General features: G+C 31.6%; 2 protein-coding genes and 1 pseudogene across 4 annotated transcripts; 1 reads left to right on the top strand and 2 right to left on the bottom strand.

The window, feature by feature from the left end:
* Positions 1 to 6,282: 6,282 nt before the first annotated feature.
* On the top strand, positions 6,283 to 8,614 carry LOC111282070 (tubulin alpha-4 chain). Its single transcript, XM_022869994.2, has 4 exons — positions 6,283 to 6,472; positions 6,948 to 7,182; positions 7,277 to 7,647; positions 7,730 to 8,614. The coding sequence occupies exons 1-4, from the start codon at positions 6,380 to 6,382 to the stop codon at positions 8,381 to 8,383; spliced, it is 1,353 nt and encodes a 450-aa protein (XP_022725729.1). The 5' UTR covers positions 6,283 to 6,379; the 3' UTR covers positions 8,384 to 8,614.
* Positions 8,615 to 10,318: 1,704 nt separating this feature from the next.
* Positions 10,319 to 12,886, bottom strand: LOC111282865 (amino acid permease 6-like). Of its 2 annotated transcripts, XM_022871144.2 has the most exons (7): positions 12,596 to 12,886; positions 12,280 to 12,507; positions 12,061 to 12,154; positions 11,705 to 11,919; positions 11,421 to 11,563; positions 11,069 to 11,296; positions 10,319 to 10,983 (listed from the first exon to the last, which is right to left on the bottom strand). In XM_022871144.2, the coding sequence occupies exons 1-7, from the start codon at positions 12,708 to 12,710 to the stop codon at positions 10,558 to 10,560; spliced, it is 1,449 nt and encodes a 482-aa protein (XP_022726879.2). In that variant the 5' UTR covers positions 12,711 to 12,886; the 3' UTR covers positions 10,319 to 10,557. The 2 variants fall into 2 exon arrangements, with proteins under 2 accessions (XP_022726879.2, XP_022726880.2); XM_022871145.2 differs by lacking the exon at positions 12,061 to 12,154 and having other exon boundaries at positions 12,372 to 12,507; positions 12,596 to 12,842.
* A 1,331-nt stretch (positions 12,887 to 14,217) lies between these two features.
* LOC111281639 (uncharacterized) lies at positions 14,218 to 17,622 on the bottom strand (annotated as a pseudogene). Its single transcript, XR_016342490.1, has 4 exons — positions 16,591 to 17,622; positions 16,086 to 16,288; positions 15,304 to 15,411; positions 14,218 to 14,622 (listed from the first exon to the last, which is right to left on the bottom strand). The product of XR_016342490.1 is annotated as an uncharacterized LOC111281639 (transcript).
* Positions 17,623 to 19,403: the final 1,781 nt, after the last annotated feature.

The following is a 19,403-nucleotide window of genomic DNA, read 5'->3' as shown; positions in this document are numbered from 1 at the left end:
CAAGGCTTTGCTTGGTAAGGTGAAAAAATGAAAAAAATAAAAAAATAGAAAAGAAAAAAATGACAATTGAAGACATTATATTAAAATTTGAATATAATAAATTTATTTGATATTTATAATTAAAATTATTTTTATATCAAATAATAATTTTTAATAAATTAAAAATTATTAAAATTATTTTATAATAATACTTTTATTGCAAATAATTGAATGTATGTCATGTAAATGTACTAATATTAGGGTTTTAAAATTATGAACATTTTAAGAAATACATTAAATTAAGAGGATAAAAGTGTACAAATTAGAGTCCGTTAATCTACAAAACCCCACTCCCTCAAGAGGGTTTTAAGATTTTTTATGCGGTTTAATTGACTAAGGTTGCATTTGGATATAATCGGAGGTGCAGTTCAGTACAATTATACACATTTTTTTATGCAACCTCACTAATAATTTATTTAGGTAACAAAATCATAGTGCATTTGCATCAAAGTTTTTTCACTGAGGCTCAAAGAGGTTTGTTATTTACATTACAACTTCTTCTCAATACATCTAACTAATATTAACATCCAATTTTTAACTCAATACACCCAAAACACAAATTTACTAAAAACTCAAACACCCCATCTCATCTCTTTATCTCTTCCAACTGAAAACCTTAAAAATCTTAAAGGATTAAGCCCCAAATCAAGCCTCAATCACCCATTTGACATTGATAGTTTAGAATCAAAGGTAAATCATTTGTTTTTTCTATTTTCTTTGTTTGATTTCGTATTTAGTTTCATAAAATTTAGGATTTTAAGTTTTTGGGTGCAATTCGAATATTTCAAAAATGAATTTTCAAAAATTATTAAAGGTTTCTAGAAATGGATGTCTAAAATCGTTCAAGGACTTCTAGAAATGAATTTTGAAATCCTTTATAAGCTTTTGGATATCCATTTCCAAAAACCTTTAAGAACTTTTGGAACTGAATTTTTAGAATTTCTTAATGGTTTCTAAACATTCATTTATGAAAACTTTTAAAAACTTTCAAAAATAGATTTTTAGTAAATTAAAGATAGAAGCCATTATTCCTTACATAATAATTTGGCATTGTAAGGAACATTGACCCTAACAATGTTATCAACAGACTGAGAAATCGGATAGTAGGAATCTTTACTCTTCAAGCTACCTTATTGAACGGATAATGCTTAGCAGAAAATTTAGAGGTCCATATTGTGAATTTAAACAGTTTATAACTCAGAAAAAATTATTAGAAACCCATTTAAAGATTCCAGCAAGAGACATCTGATATTCTCGTGCTAGATACCGATCAAGAGATTAAAATCTACCTTCTTGTACCTAATACAATAAGAAACTGAAGTAAAAAAAATTACTTTTGAATAATTGTAGTGCTTTGCAAAAGTGCATTTTTGGAACATTGAAAAAGTTTCCAAAAATGAATTTTTGGTACAATGAAGAAGTTTCTGAAAATGAATTTTTGGTAAATTTTTATTCAATTCAAGAAATCAATTTTTGGTAAATAATTACTTTTTCAAAAATGAATTTTCAAAACTTAAACAAAAAAAGAAAGGGGCATTTAAATAATTTCATTAAAAATTAATTTTGTAATAAAAAGTTTGGGGCATATTAAGTAGTTTTTAGGGTTTAAATAGAGGTACTCTGGGCTCAAATCTCCATTGAAAGAGAATAGGTATGGTTGCCCACCGTGGGATTAATTAGACAATTATATCCTTATATCTTAATTGTTAATCCAATTTTACCATTAGATTTATTGACCTTATCTCACAAATATATATATATGTGTGTGTATAAATGTTTTAATGTTTTCAATAGAATAATTTTTAATACATTAAAATTATCGATTAAAATAAATTAAGCATACATAAAAATAATTTATTAATATAATAAACTTTTATATTAATATCTTTAATTGTAAATATTTATTAATTTTAATAAAATTATTATTTGATCAAAATATTATAATAAATTTCAATTAATTATTAAATTATAAATGTTTAAAATATACTAAAAATTTTATTATTATATAAATTTTAATATAATATCTACAATGGTCATTTTCTCTTCTCATTACACTTCATTTTTATCATTATCGATGCATTTACATCTAAATACTTATCTCACCACTGATTTTAATCTCACTGTTATAGTAATTAATCTCACCGCTATCGTTGTTTGTAATCTCACCATAAACAATTTCACCATCCGTCCAAATGAACCTTTAATTGCATCATTCCCATGTTACCTAAACAATGATTGTGATGAAATGACACTAAAAATGGAATTGAAACATAGTGAATCGAAAGTTCAATCAAATCTAAATGGGGGCTTATTAAATAGTGTCATCCATTTCAATTCCAAAACATTTTGTTTTTTAATTCTTAGAAACTCGGATCTAATATCTCTTTTAAGTTATAGAGAATTAAATTGAGTTATCAAGATTGGTGGGAAAAAACAAAAAAGTTATCAAGATTGGATAATATATTGCAACCTCAAATTTCATATATGAATAGTTCAAGATTTTGAAAATATCATTTTTTTCTTAAGATTTAATAGCTAGTGGGGTCCTTAAACAATTAATTTTTTTTAAGTTCCTAATCTACCCTTAAACCCCCTACCCAACTACATATCTGGTTAAGGATGAGGGTTGTGATAGGTTAACTACCAATGTAAAACATAGTCAAACCATGATGAAAAATGAAAATAAGAATTCTCATTAGGTCTTCTCTTCCTAGCAACACTCTATATTAAAGCCTGGATGTAGTGTTAAATATGCAAGGGTTGTTAGGTCATCGTTCGAAAGTGATGCATCATACCGACCGATGCAATGTCAAATAGGCAAGGGTTCTCATGTTTTGGTAGATGGACACGAGTAAAAAAGCTAGTCCATAGGGGTAAGTTACGCTTAACTATTTAGGATATGGGATTATTAATTGGTAAACTTATAGAGATAGAAGATGTAATGGCTAGAAAAAGAATTAATATTATGTGTCTCTAATAAATTAAATGGGTAGGGAAAAAGGCTAGAAAGATAGAAACATGGGGCTCTAAGCTTCGGTACATATGGAAGGAAAAGAGTAGAAATGGAGTGGGAATAATTGTAGAGAAGAATTTGAAGGATGATGTGGTTGAGGTTAAAAGAAAGAGAGATAGAATTTTACTTGTTAAACTCATTTTAGAAGAGGAAACTATTAATATCATTAGTGCTTATGCTCTGTAAATAGGTTTGGATTAAAAAAGTAATCAAAAATTTTGAGAAGATTTAGACGAAATAGTACGAGCCATACCATACGAAAAAAAGTTATTTATTTGGGGAGATATGAATGGTTACATAGGTAAGGATGGTAATGACTTTGAGAGGGTATATAGGGGATATGGCTTTGAAAAAAGAAATGAAAGCGGAGAGACTATCCTAAAGTTTGCTACTTTATTTGACATAGTGATATGAAATACATGTGTTAGCTTTTTAAATGAAATGGTAATCTAATAAGGGGTGAATTGGATTTCTCTAAGTTCTTCTCAAACAATGATTACCATATAAAATTCAAATATTAAAACTTTGTGAATTAATACAAAAAAATAAAATAAGTTCAATGTTGGAAAACTTTATTTTTGTTAAACAACTTTCTTAAGTTAATCTATTTTTCAAAACTAATATTATCAAAACTGTAGTAAGTTCAAAATGAATAATTTCACTTTAAAAACAACAATTGAACTTTTATTTAAGCTCAAATAAATAATCTTTAAAGATAGATTTGGTTTGAAAAATATGAAAATAAAGAAAGGTTTGTTTACACTTTGAAAAACATATTATTTATTTAGTACCAAAATATAAAACTTAAGAAAATGTACTAAATAAATCTTTTTCAAAATCTTAATCAAGCTTATTTAACTTAATGTTTTGTCATTTCAAAATTAAGATCAATTCAAGGCTAACAACGTGTTTTAGAAAAAGGGAATCATACTTAGTGACATTTAGAAATGGATCAAATGCTAGTCAAGTTGATTTTCTTTTTATAAGAAAAGAGGATAAAAGTAGTTCTAAGGATTGGAAAGTTATATCGTATGAGAGTGTGGCCACACAATATAAAATGTTAGTATTTGATCTATTCCACCTTAAGGGGTCAAAGAAGAAACATCAAAGTCATGAACAACATATTATGTGATGGAACTTGAAAGAGGACAAAATGGTAAAGTTTAGGGATAAACTAGTAAAAGAAGTTGATTGGAAGGCTGATGAGGATGTAAAATTAATGTGGATAAATATTATAGTAAGAATTTAAAAAGGTTACTAAAGAGACACTTGGAGAATCTAGGGGTAAGGCAATATTAGGAAAGGAATCTTGGTGGTGGAACAAGAATGTGAAAAAAGCAATTAAAGCTAAGTGGGAGTATTATAAAAATTTATGAAATAATAGAAATGAACAGTGTTATTAAAAGTATAAGACAACAAAAAATGAAACCAAGAAGGCTATTTAAGACTCAAAGAGTTGGATCCATGAGAAGTTATATAGAAAACTAGAGACAACAGTTCAAGAAAAAACATTGTTCAAATTGCTAAAATAAAAGATAAGAAGAGTAGAGATCTTAATGGCATTAGATGCATCAAAGGCAATGATGGAAGAGTTTTGGTGAAAAATAAAGAGATGAAAAAGAGATAGAGAGATTATCAAAATAATCTCTTTAATAGTAATTTTAAGCATGATACAAGTGGGTTGAACATACCTTATTGGAATGTGAATCGTGTGTTTAAGCATAATATTAAAAGCTACAAGGTTAAAAGGGCTTTGAGAAGGATAAGATTAAAGAAAGTTGTAGGACTAAATGGAATCCCGATTGAAGTTTGGAAATGCATGGGTGAATTAAGGATAAGATGGTTGACAGATATTTTTTATAAAATTTGATGTACCCAAAGGATGCCAAAAGAATAGAGGAAGAGCAGTCTGTGCCTTTATATAAGAATAAAGGTGATATACAATATTGTTCAAACTATCGATAAATAAAACTTATAAATCATACTATGAAACTTTGGGAGAGAGTAATAGAATATAGGTTGTGATGTGAGGTCATTATTTTTAAAAACCAATTTAGGTTTATGCCAGGAGCTCCACAACAGAGGTGATCCACCTTTTGAGGCTTTTATTTGAGTGTTTTCGGGTGAAAAAGAAATATCTACATATGATATTTATCAACTTGGAGAAAGCATAGATAAAGTTCCTTGAGAGGTGTTTTGGTGGGCCTTAATGAAAAAAAGAGTCATTTTAAAGTACATCAAAATAGTTAAAAATATGTATGAAAGAGTGGTAAAAAAATGAGGATGGTTGGAGGCATGACAAATAGCTTCCTTATTACCTTGAGATTACATCAAGGCTTATTACTAAGTCTTTTCCTTTTTGCATTAGTTATGCATGAATTCATTGGACATATCCAAGATAAAATACCATGATATATGTTATTTGCCGATGATATAGTCTATATTGCAAAAACTTGTGATACTTTTAATGCGAAATTAGAATTATGAAGGAATATATTAGAGTTCAAGGTTTAAATTGAGTAGATCTAAAACTGAATATATAGAATGCAAATTTAGTAATCACAATAAAGTGGGTACAATGTAATTATGTTGGATAATGAGGGAATACCGAACAATAACGAATTTTGATATTTGTGATCAATTATTCAAAGTGATACTGAGATAAAAATAGATGTCAAATATAAGATTCAAGCAGGATAGACAAGGTATCAAAATACGTCAGATGTGTTGTGTGATCACAATATGTATTTAAAATTAAAAGCAAATTTGTATAAGTTAAAATTGTGAAATCTAATTTCGAAGTTCAAACGAAATCACAATGTAACATACAATTATGTGATACTTGAAATTTAAATATAGAATTTTAAACTAAATTGTTAGCATTATTATAAAGGCAGAGGATTAATTGAATTGTAGCAGAATTCTGCCAGATAAAATTAAAATACAACTATAAAAAAAAAAAAAAATGGTACAGCAGGCAAGGCCCTTTAATCGGCCCAATTTGATCTCGATTATCCAGGTCCAGCCAGTTCCCCGGGCGGGAAAATTTTAAAACTTGAATCTGGAAAAGGCCGCTAACCGAGGTTAAAAGGTTAGTTAGTGAAAGTCCAATCAGATTCGGCCACATATTCGGCCACATCAACATTTGGGCCGTCCTGCGCTAATCTTAACCACAATTATCTCTCGCTCTACAACAATAAATATCCTCATACATTCCCTGTTTCAGATCCACCAGATTTGTCATCTCAGAAGGTGTCTTGATAAACGCCTTCATTTTATTAATTTTCACGTTTTCTGTGCATCGATTTCAAACTTCCATAGGCGAAAATGAGAGAGTGCATTTCAATCCACATTGGTCAGGCCGGTATCCAGGTCGGAAATGCCTGCTGGGAGCTTTACTGCCTCGAGCACGGAATCCAGGTATTTCTATCTCTTCCTTCCAGATTTTTTGTTCGTCACCTTTCATTTTCATTCAGATCCGCATTTCAGGCTTCTCCATGTAAACGTATATAGCTTCATTCCATTCAGATCTTCGTTTTAACTTTCAATCTTATAATCTGTCTGTTTTGATCTGTTTTTGTATGATCTGATTAGATTCGTTGCATTTCCCATTAGATCTGAGATTTTATAGGTCTCCACTGTTCATGTTTGTTTTTCGCTTCTGTTAGGCGCTGTATTCCATCAGATTTGGTTAATCATTGTTTGAATCTTTTAAATACCGGTGTTTTTGCTTCAGATCTGGAGTAATTTTCTGTTTTTAGTTTTGAAAAGGTAAAGTAGTTTGGGTGTTATTTCATTTCTAGATGCATGCGAAAGCTTTATTCATATGTTGCTATTTAGCTTTGAATTTAAGGTTTGGTCAATGGATAATGAGCAGTTGTGTTTCTGTTAACAGCCTGATGGCCAGATGCCAAGTGACAAGACTGTCGGAGGAGGTGATGATGCCTTTAACACCTTTTTCAGTGAAACTGGTGCTGGGAAGCACGTCCCTCGTGCAGTCTTCGTGGATCTTGAGCCCACTGTTATTGATGAAGTGAGGACTGGTACTTACCGCCAGCTCTTCCACCCAGAGCAACTCATCAGCGGCAAGGAAGACGCTGCCAACAACTTTGCCCGTGGCCACTACACCAGTAAATGCTTTTAACCTTATTCCATCATCTTATTTGCCTATGATTTGTTTATTTGTTTCATTGGAACTAATAATTTGTTATTTTCTTGTTTCAGTTGGCAAGGAGATTGTTGACCTGTGCTTGGACCGTATCAGGAAGCTTGCTGATAACTGCACCGGTCTTCAAGGGTTCCTTGTTTTCAATGCTGTTGGTGGAGGCACTGGATCTGGTCTTGGTTCTCTTCTTTTGGAGCGTTTGTCTGTTGATTATGGCAAGAAATCCAAGTTGGGTTTCACTGTCTACCCATCTCCCCAGGTCTCCACTTCTGTTGTTGAGCCCTACAACAGTGTTCTCTCAACTCATTCCCTTTTGGAGCACACTGATGTGGCTGTTCTCCTTGACAATGAGGCTATCTATGACATTTGCAGGCGCTCTCTTGACATTGAGCGACCCACCTACACCAATCTTAATCGCCTTGTTTCTCAGGTATAGAAAAATTCTAGCCTGTTTCTGTGTTTGTATGTTCTTTTTGTTAGTGGCTTTTCCTAATTTTTCCCTTGTGATTCAGGTGATTTCCTCCTTGACTGCCTCACTGAGGTTTGACGGTGCCTTGAATGTGGATGTAACTGAATTCCAGACCAACTTGGTTCCCTACCCAAGAATCCACTTCATGCTTTCCTCATATGCGCCAGTCATCTCTGCTGAGAAGGCCTACCATGAGCAGCTCTCAGTTGCTGAAATCACCAACAGTGCCTTTGAGCCCTCATCGATGATGGCCAAGTGTGATCCTCGACATGGCAAGTACATGGCTTGCTGTTTGATGTACCGTGGTGATGTTGTGCCTAAGGATGTCAATGCTGCAGTAGCTACCATCAAGACCAAGCGCACCATTCAGTTTGTTGATTGGTGTCCAACAGGATTCAAGTGCGGTATTAACTACCAGCCACCCACAGTTGTTCCTGGAGGTGACCTTGCAAAGGTCCAGAGGGCTGTTTGCATGATTTCCAACTCCACCAGTGTTGCTGAGGTGTTCTCTCGCATCGACCACAAGTTTGATCTTATGTATGCCAAGCGTGCCTTTGTGCACTGGTATGTGGGTGAGGGTATGGAAGAAGGAGAATTCTCTGAGGCTCGTGAAGATCTTGCTGCACTGGAAAAGGATTATGAAGAAGTTGGTGCTGAGTCAGCTGAGGGTGATGAGGAGGGTGAAGAAGAGTACTAAGTATTTGTGATTGGGGGCTTGTATTTTGTGAGCCAGTGATTTGTTATCTATTATCATGTTGTTGCTTCTGTATTTTGCCAGCTTCGATTCTTTGAGTTTAGTTGACTAGACATGGTATTTCTATTCTCTGCTATTATGTCTAGTCTGTTGTGTTTGTGTTGAAACTTGATATGTTTCCCCTTTTTCAGCCAGCGTGGCATATTGATTTGGTTGTGCTTTCTTGGTCTCTTACTATTCATGTCTGTGTTTAAAATGTTAGAACTTTGAATCGTAGGAGACTTCTGAAGGCCCAACAAATTTCATGGATTCATTTGCTTACCTCGCTCCCTAGTTTGATGCCTATATGACAGGCGAAGCACCAAGGCCGTCATATAGCCTAACATGCCGTAGGCGGATCAACCAAATAGGCCATTCAACCCTAAACCCAAAGTCTAATAATATTTGCTCATTTGTTGGCAAGAGCCGCGTTGCCGTCCAGGTTTCTGAAGGAGGTGGGGACGCAAGAACAATAAACAATAAGCGGTTGCCGTAGAACTTAATGTCGTATAGATGTTGATTAAGATAACAAAATAGGAAATGCAACTTTCACAACAATATTTAACTTTCAAAATTCCCATTATATAGACTTTGTTTTGATCAAGCACATTTTTTTTATGATAATTACATCGGTTTTTTTTTTTTGTTTGGAAATAATATGGATTATGTGGTGTAGTGTTAAAAATCCATTTTTCAATATATAAAAACTAGAATTATCTGAGCTTTGATATATATTTGGGCAATTTTTTATGCTTTTATTTTCCAATTTATTGGTCATAATTCCAGATGCCAAAGAAAGGCAGACACCACATAAATTTCTTTAAAAAATATTTATTTTTTGTTATATTTTCGATTAAATGCTTAATTTAAAATTAAATATTTAAATAATTATTTAATTTAAAATTAAATATTTTAATTTATACAAATAAAAATTAAACATCATCCGTTTTCAATTAAAAATATATTTAAATAAAAGTTTGTGCAGACACATAATTTAAAATTGTGTCATTTAATTATATATTAATAATGACTTATTCCTAAAAACCAAAAAAAAATAAATAAATAATCAGTTTTATAAGAACACAACAACTTTTCTTTTTTTTCTTTCTTTCCAAACTTTTTTTTTGTCTTAACTTCAGAATTTTTTCCCATCAACTCTTGTTTTTCTATGAAATGTCCCATTGTTTTGTTCTTGCATAGGGTTATCTATTTTTTTTATTCAAATTTTTTCTATTCAACTGCTCTCTCTTACATGAAATCCAAGCCTCTGCTGCCCGGTTTACGAACTCAGAGCCTCCTAAGACCCGTTCAGAGCAATCCGCCTTTGGGCTTCAAACGGAATCCCCATCACTCTTGATTTAAAGACCAAACAGCACAATTGGACAGTGAGTTCCTATGGATGAATTGTTTCTGGATCTTTTGACAATGGATTTGGGTAATTATGATTCGGATTATGGGATATTCCTTGGATTTAATGATTTTTCAAGTGGTTTATGATCCTTGAGCTCTATAATTGGGATAATGCTAGATCATTGATTTCAGTTTTATGCTCTTTTCATACATGTTTTAATTCAAAATTAATAGACAAATAAAAATTTATGTGGTTTAGTTGTGAGTTTTTAAATTTCTAGAGTATCATAGTATGGATTCGTGATTTTTTTTTATAAATTAATATTGGCTAATTGATAGTTAATGATTGTGGAAAAAATTTCAGAATTTTGAATTTTTATTTTCTTACTTTCTATTTTTGAACTATATTTAAAATAATAAAAAAAAATGAAATGATTCTTTTTCTAAAAAATAAATCTCAATTTCATAATTATTTTTAATTTTTTTAAAAAAAAATTTAACCACCGAAAAAGTAACAAATTTAATTGATATTTTTATTAGAGTTAACGATGCATGTGAAATACGCACAAAATTTTATTTATATATATTTTTAATTTTAGATATTCAATAATATTTAATTTTTAATTATATAATTTAAAACATTTATTCCAAAATTAAACAATCACCCAAATTAAACAAATTAAGAGTTTAGCCTATATTTCCTATCAACCGATGCTACGTAAATTTCCTAAGAAAATATCCTCTTAACCTTTTATTTGTCTTATAAAAGGAGGATGGAGAGGCAGACATTAGGAAACAGAGGTGAAAGGCTTAAAGTGACGGAGATCCTTAACAATTCCTTGAATGGAACCAGTAGCTGCAAGAAGTGATACAATCAAGCAGAGCACGACCAAGACGTTTAGCCATATCCATTTCCAACTATATGGTTGAATCTTTTCTCTTGCTATGTGCATCTGTATTGGGAAATACACGGTCAATGGCCAGAATGTAACAGCACCAAGTAGACCAAGAATGTCGTTGAAGAATGGGATTATCATCGCCACAACGGCAGTCATTATCACATAAGCTGTTCTCCATACAAGCCTGAAGGCACTGAAATGGTAAACCCCACACAAAGGAAGGTTAATTGGGCGCCCTTGCTTTATGAAACTGTTGTTTGGCCACCGTTTAAAGCACCAGTTTTCCACACGCTCGAATAGTGGTTGGCAGAATACCTGTCCACAATCAAAAGCATCATGAATATATGGTGTTTCTTCAGTGTTCTACTCCAGAGGACTCAAGTTAATTCATGGGGTTTACCTGGTAAGCTCCCACAAGATGAACAATAATGCACACATTAGCTAGGTCAATAAGCCAGTAGGGGTTGTAAAAACCAAATCCTGTTAGGAAGTTGCCCGGTGCATCGTTCCCAAATGCTGCATATCCCAAAACTCCACACGAGATGTAGAACAGGGTGGTGATTGAGACCCCAATAGAGGCAGCCTTCTTCATGGCTTCGTTTTCTGGTGGACTTGATTTGACTGTGTCCTAAAAATCCATGAATATGTCAGTACAAGAAATCTTACAATATTTCTTTTCTTGGAAAGAAAGATTACTTCTTATCAGTTATCGCATAAAAAATTGCTCTAAATCTAGAAATCAAGAGACTTGCCTGTATCTCAACCAGGACAGCAGAAAAAGCATAAGAGAAGGCAATGTCCCCGAGGGCTTCGAAGGAATTCCAAATCTTCTGTGCCCTTGTCACATCCACTCCCACGGTTGTCCCTGTTAGTCTTGTCCTAGCATGAGTCCCTTCTGCAAGACAGAAAGAGTTACTACATATCAGTGAATTCAAAACATTTTCTTCACCTGCAACTTTGGCTATGATTCAAAAAACCAAGGGCAGGAGCTTGATGTTAATTACGGTGACAAAAATTTGTCGCATTGTTCTTTCACCTGCAACTCTGGCTATGGAGAGACCGAGGCCTATGATGGAGTATGCAAAGGACATAGCTGCAGCAACCACGGAGAGCCCTGATAGCTCGTGAAAGTTGGGAATTTGGCTTATTATGATCTCTATGATGCCAAAGATGATCATATACTTGTTGTTTTTGACATGACAGCCTGCATCATGCCCGTTATTGTGAAAGCAACCTGATCTTTTTATTGCCCTGGTTAAGGCACACAAATCAGGAGGCTATATTTCATAAAAAATCATCTTTGGCATATAAATCAAAATCAAAAGCCTAAAAAACAGATATATATATATATATATATATATATATATATATATATATATATAGAAAGCTTACGCCATACTAATGGCTGACGTGATTGAATATCCAATTGATGTTCCTACAAGATTCACATATTGAGCTATTCCACAAAACTTGTTATTGAATCCTCCTGTTAGAAAAACATAAATTATTAGTTTTGTGATTCCATGTGCTAGCATTAATAAATTGAACCCACACAGAAGCAAAAATGACTAAAAAAAGGCAAACAAATTCATCAACAGATTTTCTAGTCACCTAAATTAGATTTTACAGCATCCATGTAACAGCTATATCTTCTACCCGAGACAGGGTCCCTGCCACAATCAGCTAGCAGAGTAGATGTGTACCAAGTGACGACAGAGAAGACTAACAAGGAACCGACACCAGCAATCCAGCCTAACTGAGCAACGGCCCACGAAAGAGATAAAACTCCTGAACCAATAACTGCTGTTATGATATGTGCACTAGCAGTCACCCACGTTCCTGCAAAAACCAATATCATTTGTCCATCATTGATTCAACCATTCCAAAATGAAAAGAAGGATTTAAAACCGAGTAGAATGTAGCATACCTTTTCTTTTTGAGCTATCATCACCATCATGAGGAGCAGCGGTAGACTTACCACTTTCCAATTCCATACTACCTAAGGTTAAGGTACTCATCCTTCCTTGTAACTCTCGAGTCATTTCTCTCGCTTTCTTTCTCTCTAAAATATACTATTAGATTATGTTCTGTGTGGGAGATTCAATTTGAAGATGGCTTGGTCCAAGTTAAGGCCAAATTCTTTAGATACTCGTAATCTTTTTCCTTCCTGCTAGTCTGTTATGATCTTGAAGAAGATTTTTTTGAAGAAATGTCATGTGATTTGCGTGTTGGATTCTTAGTTCCTAATAAGAAGATTAGTCTCAACCTTACATATAAAAATTGGAAACTCACTTTATTTGGCAACTTCTAAATGTGACCGCTATTAATTAGTCATCACTTACGAAGAAAATTATGTAAAAAAAGTAAGTTTACTGTAATTAGATATACAAGCATATGCTCTACTAAAGCTTTCTTTTTATGAGAAATAGGTGATCATCTTTTTCCAAATCTGGATAAATTATCATTGACTATATGATAGCCTTCGGCGGTAGGGTTTCATGCAACTTCTTTTCTTTTGGTTTCCGTACTATGGATAGAGATGAAAAGGTTGCATTATAAGCGGAAAGTCCAAGCATTTTTCTTTGACTCACCGCACGAAAGAAATAAGACATGAAAAGAAATTTAAAAAAAAAATTTTTTTTTCTATTTGCTAGTCAACACTCAAAAGGAAGAATCGCAAAAAAAGAAATTTCTTTTCAATTTTTTATTTCACTCTATTATTTCCTATTTTCTTTTTATTTCAAATAGTTCTTATTTTGGCAATTACTCGGTGAGGATTCCTGGATGATGTTAGGTAGACTTACCATAAATGGGGTGTTGTGTTAGATTTTGTTTTTTTCCAGTCAATATTTTTTTAATTGAAGACTAAAAACAATCATTTACAACCATTACTTGTTGCCAAAATTCCAATTTTAGCCCATTGGAAATAAATATTTTTTTGCATCACCTTCTTGTCCCCAATTAATCGGCTCATCAGATGTGCTTGAAGACCCTCCATGGCGGTCTGTCATCGTTCTTCCTCCATTGGACTCCATTCTAGAAACTTATGATCTGGTCCTATGCATGCACAATACCATTTTTTAAAAACGAAAATACATTTGTATATTATTGAATCAAATATTGAAAAAAACGCATTGTCATAAAATTCATATTATTAACCTTCTAGGTATATTTCTCCCGGTTCTAAAGTTCTAGTAACTGTCAATATCTCAGTCGAGGTTGAGAGCCTTCATGGTTTACTACTACTAACTGTATATAATACATTACAACAGTTGCCAAGCCGTGTGGATTGGGGAAATACTAAGTAAAGGAAAGCTTAAGGTCAGTGTATAGCAGTCATTGTTCTAGCCTGTATGTAGAGGTAGCTGTCAAGTTTGTACATCTTAAAGATAGGGAAAGGAATGTTACTTGGCTGCCTTTAACACCCAGGAATTTTTTTTTTCCTAGGTAGATGTCTAACGGCCACTGAGGTTTTGTTGTTTTTAAAAATAGCCCATTGAAATGGAATGAGGTAACATAGACGGCAGTGGCAATAGTAAAATAGAAAAATAAAAAATCTAAACGGTGATGGATTGCTGAGGGAAGGTTCTCCCTTCCAATTTCCCACCACAATATAATAATATTAACAAATATAAAAGTCCATAACCATCTACATTTGAAGCCAATTTGGCAAGGAATTGGATCTTAAAAACAGTGTATGAAAGACACTGAGCTTTCAATTGGAGCGACAAGTTCCTGCTGATGTAGGATTTACAAAGAATGAATTACAGAAACCTGTGATTTAAGTCTAGGAAATTTTCTTGTATGTGGAACACTCGTTGTACTTCAATTTACACCGGGGGTCGATTTCGATTGAGAAATCCTTTCATCTTCCAGAAGTGCATAAGGGTCGATGTATTGCGGTGGTGAAATGGGACTCTTAATTGCATCATGAATGAAAGATGGTCCAAAATACTGCTCAAGGAAAAAATTATCAGTATATAGCCTTATAACAAATAAAGAGAATCTGCAGTCAACATCATGTGAAAGACTGTTTTAAATCCGTCTAATGGAAATCCATAAAAGACCGGTAATTCATGTAGTCACCCTTAATAAGTGTTATCCGATATATATGGAGTTCAAATCTCAACATGGCAACACCTGCGATCCCTTTTCCCTATCCTCAAGATAGTGCTTCTTTTATAAAAAAAAATTCCACAAAATAGTCTAGGAAACATCAAAATAGTATACTCAAAATTTCAACCTTAGACTGAAATAATGCTAGATACAATATGAAACATAGAATAAATAATCCAATTTCTTTTCCTTTTTAAGGATGGAATTTTCCTTTAAGCTTATTGGAGCCTCTACAATAGTTTTAATGATAGCAGAGCACATGATAACAGGTAACAGGAAGGTTTTTTGTAAGTTGACTTCCTAAAGTCAAAATTTAAGAGTGAAAGAAATTGCACCCCTCCCATTTAGATTGAAAAAAGAAAAGAAGGGGTAAAGACAAATAGTCTTCTTCACAATATACAGATTTTGAATGCGGTAAAAGTAATTCCTAGAGAAAGAATATAAACAAGCAAAAGACTTTTCATACTTTTTTCATCATACCTAACCTAATTGCCAGGAAGAATTTGTTCTTGAGCTTACATGGTAGAAAGCAGAAAAGAATGCTATGGTTGAAAGGATCAAGGGCTAGAACCCGAGGAAGAACGTTCCTCCAATTGTTAGCAACAGTTTAGCCCGCAGAACTAGCCCCTGAACAATAAAAATGTAAGTCATTTCTTGGCAATTAAATGCACGTAAACATGCACATTGCTAAATCAGAAGAGAAATAAGCTCAACCACACTGAAATAAATGAACCACCAATATAAATAAATAAACACATAAAAAGTTTAAGGTTAGAAACAGCAACAAAAACAAATATAAAAAAGCTCTTGATCACAGAACATTTAGTTGTAACTTATATGTGAAGAATGCATGGATCAATAACAAAGTTGAACACAAAAAACCAAGTTCATTGCAGCAGAAAGTACTAATAGAGAGAGGATTTCTTGTTGTTGGTTCCATGACAATCTCCAAAGGAAGGTGAAGAAATTTTGTTTCTTTTTCTAAATGTTTAATAACAAAACCGAAAATGTAAGTGAACCCTGAGGTAAAGCTGCTTCTCGTTTTCCTTCAAAATTTAATCAAGGAAACAAGTTTGGATCTAGCTCAGTAAGATTATGAAACTACCTTTACAATTCATACTGTGAATAATCGTGTTAAACTACAATTATCCATAACTAGCAGATGCAGTCATGTTTCATTAGCAAGATGAGCCATATTATTGGTGCACATGAAAGGAAAAGGCTTGAATTCAACAAAAGCAATTTTGTTATCAGTTCACACAAGGAACAGCATGCAAAATCATTGAGTAAAATACACGAACCTCAAGGCCTTCACTATTCAATTCCATGGAGCGCTCCCTTTGATTAGATAAGCTTTTCTCAAACTCAGTTGAGACAGTATTCCTTTTCGAGAAAACTTTCATCTCCTCATCCAATCCACAATAGATTTTTTTGGTGTCCTCCAGCAATGAAGTGGGTGTCATCCCCCACTCCTTCACAAACAGTGACTCAGGAGGTTCTTCACCTACTCAAAAAAGAACAGAAGACACCCAATTTGTTGGCCCCCAAAGAAATTAAAGCATCCAATTAAGCAAATTTTCAAGCAAAACTAACAATCCAAATCAATAACTAATCTCTTAGCCCATTTTCTGATCCAAAATAATTAGCAAAGTCGAAAATGTTTCACCCTTGCAATGCATTCTTCATTAATTTCTCAAAGCTTTTCAATTTCTTTTTAACTTGGGTTAGTTTCAGATTTTTTGAAATCAAGGTAGGAAAAAAGAAAGAATTAAAATGAGTAGCAACTTTAGAAATTAAAGAACATACCATTGCTTTTGTTGTCACCTTCTTGAGTTGCACACTAAATTCTTGATCTTCGGCTATGAAAAGACCTGAAGCTTCTACATCTATTAAAGTTGAGAATTTTCTTCCTAAAATCAGATTTTCCAGGAAAATTTAACTGGAAAATGGAAATGGAAGAGAAAACAGGGTACAAAATCTGCAGAGAAGCCATTTTATTTTGCCTTTATTTCTCAGCATTAAATTTTAAAATAATTAAAGAGAAAGGGAATTTCCAAATTTACAAGAAATTATAATTTAAATAAAATTTTACAGCTTTTCTGGGTTGAGTTAAAGAATGGGAAAGGATTTTGTCTCTTTAGTGGTGGTTTTTTGTAACTTACGCTGTGGACATAACTGAGAAGAAAGAAGCAGCAAGCAGTGACGAGAGGCGGTAGGGTGGTTTTTTGGTAGCGTAACCGAGGGAGCGTAAATTAGAAAAGGAGAGCTTTCACTTGTTAACGTGCACGGAAAGACATGTTTGATGGGACCCACTTTTCTTTTACAATGTATAAAATATTTAAATTATAAATAAAATTTTCATCTATAAAACATAAATCATATTATATAATATTATATATTTGTTTTTCATTCATACGATTCATGCAAAGATTTTGATTTGTGTAGAAAGAGAGAGCTAGTATACTGGAAGAACATGGTGGCATTCCTCTTGCTCATGATCTGGGAATGTAAATGAGCGTACCTCGCTAAGTATTCATCAAAAAGTTTCCAAGAGAATCTACTGGCATCTCGTGGAAACGACACAGAGCAAACTGGCTTCCTGGAAATTGCTTCATCTTTCGTTGGCTTTTATGGCAGTCGTCACTCCTCATCCATCATTACATCTAAATATTCTCCTGCAATCCGCTTAACTCCCTATATCCATCTGCTAGGAACTGAACAATATGCTTATTAGAGCATTCTTATGAAGAAAACCCAATTTGGTAATTTCAAGTTTTTATGCAAAAGATTAGGTTGTCATCCTAAGAATATTTTTAGTTCGTGAATTTTTAAATTAAAAAAAAAAAAACTTAAAAAAAATAATATTGAAGAAAAATATATGATTTTATAAATTTTATTGATTTAAAAAATATAAAATTTTGAAATTTTATTTAGACTTTCATTTTTACTCTATACATCTTATTATTAAATATACTTCAAATTCAAATTTAAATTTTTTATTTTTATTAAATACATCACATCCCACGACAATTGATTTTCTCTTCGTACCTTCAAAATTTGTTCTTCTTTTTCTCTTTTTCTCTCTTCAATCTCAAACCTAAATTAACTCTAAATCTATCAAATTAATCTCAAAATTACAAATTTTTTTAAGTTTTCCATTGATTAAAATAAGATTTCAATATTAATTTCATTTGATTTGATTTAAATGCATGCAAAAATATATTAAAATTTACGAAACAAATTTTACAAAATTCGAGTTTCTCAAAGATTTCTAATAAACCTTTAAAGCTCTAGAAAATGCATTTTAGAAAAATCTTAAAGGCTTTTGAAAATTTATTTTCAATAAATTTCATTCTCGAAAATATAATATAAATTTCAAAAAATCATTTTTTAGAATATAGCATAATTTCGAAAACATAAACACCCAAATTTGACTGGGTGTAAGAGAAAGAAAAAAAAAAAAAGAAGAAAAGGGAAAGAAGACAAAAATGGTAAAATTGTAATTTATCAAATGATAATTTTGATATTTGTTATGTGAGTAATTTTGAGAAAAAAAATGATTGGGTGTATAGAGAAATTTAGGTGACGCATTTAGAAGCATCCGTAAAATTTTTGTGTTTGGTTTACGAGAATATAATATTACCTAATAAAATTTTTTTTATATTATCTTTGATAACATTAGAATAACATGCGATTTTTATAATACTGATATATGAATAATATGTGACACATAAATAATATGTTGTTTTCATTGAAATTTAGATTTTATATATAATAATATTAAATATAGATATTTCACGTTTTATTTTTTCATATTTTCAATAAACACTATATTTTTTATCTTAAAAAAGTCATCCTTTCAACATAAATTATATATTTTTATTAGAAACACCATCTTTATTAAAATTTGAAAAATATTATTTTCATGTTTTTAACAAAAATCGTGTTTTTATTTTTAAAACACATTTTTATTTAATTCTAAAAACTATATTTTTTATATTTTTAACAAAGATTGCATTTTTTTTATTTTAGAAACATTATTTTTGTTGAATTCTGAAAAATAATTTTTTTTTCATATTTTCAACAAAAGCTAAGTTTTTATCTTAGAAATTGTCTTTTCAATAAAGTTTTCATTTTCTATCTTAGAAACATTGTCTTTGTTAAATTCTGAAATTTTTTTTTTCATGTTTATAACAAAAACTATATTTTTATCTTAGAAATATTGTCTTTTTAACAAATATTCTATTTTTTATCTTAAAAATATTGTTTTTGTTAAATTCTAAACAATAATTTTTTCATATTTTTAATAAAGGCCATTTTTTTATTTTAAGAATGTCATCTTTGATGAATTATGAAAAATATTTTTTTTTTCATTTTTTCAACAAAAATTGTATTTTTAATCATAACTTTTGTGAGAATTTCAATAGCTTTGAATTAAAAAATGTGATCTTTGTTTAAAATATATTACGAAAAAAATCATTTTCATAATCTTTTTATAAATAATTACTACGTTTTAAAGGTAAATAATGTTGTTTACATAATTTAAAAATGTAATTAAGTGAGAGCAAATAGAAAAAAATTTTTATTTTCCCTCAGAATTTTAAAAAAACTTTTGGGAG

This window comes from Durio zibethinus, chromosome 5 (assembly GCF_047325235.1).
Source record: "Durio zibethinus cultivar Kanyao isolate XHJ-2024 chromosome 5, ASM4732523v1, whole genome shotgun sequence".
Lineage (NCBI taxonomy): Eukaryota > Viridiplantae > Streptophyta > Magnoliopsida > Malvales > Malvaceae > Durio > Durio zibethinus.
Note: the sequence above shows the minus strand (reverse complement) of the source record. Positions and strands in the feature narration are given on the sequence as shown.

Coding starts and splice junctions, on each gene's coding strand:
- LOC111282070 (XM_022869994.2), top strand. CDS start 6,380: ATGAGAGAGTGCATTTCAATCCACATTGGTCAGGCCGGTATCCAGGTC. Junction 6,473..6,947: donor GCCTCGAGCACGGAATCCAG/GTATTTCTATCT, acceptor TTCTGTTAACAG/CCTGATGGCCAGATGCCAAG. Junction 7,183..7,276: donor TGCCCGTGGCCACTACACCA/GTAAATGCTTTT, acceptor TTCTTGTTTCAG/TTGGCAAGGAGATTGTTGAC.
- LOC111282865 (XM_022871144.2), bottom strand. CDS start 12,710: ATGACTCGAGAGTTACAAGGAAGGATGAGTACCTTAACCTTAGGTAGT. Junction 12,508..12,595: donor TGATAGCTCAAAAAGAAAAG/GTATGCTACATT, acceptor TGGTTTTTGCAG/GAACGTGGGTGACTGCTAGT. Junction 11,564..11,704: donor CTCCATAGCCAGAGTTGCAG/GTGAAAGAACAA, acceptor TCTGTCTTGCAG/AAGGGACTCATGCTAGGACA.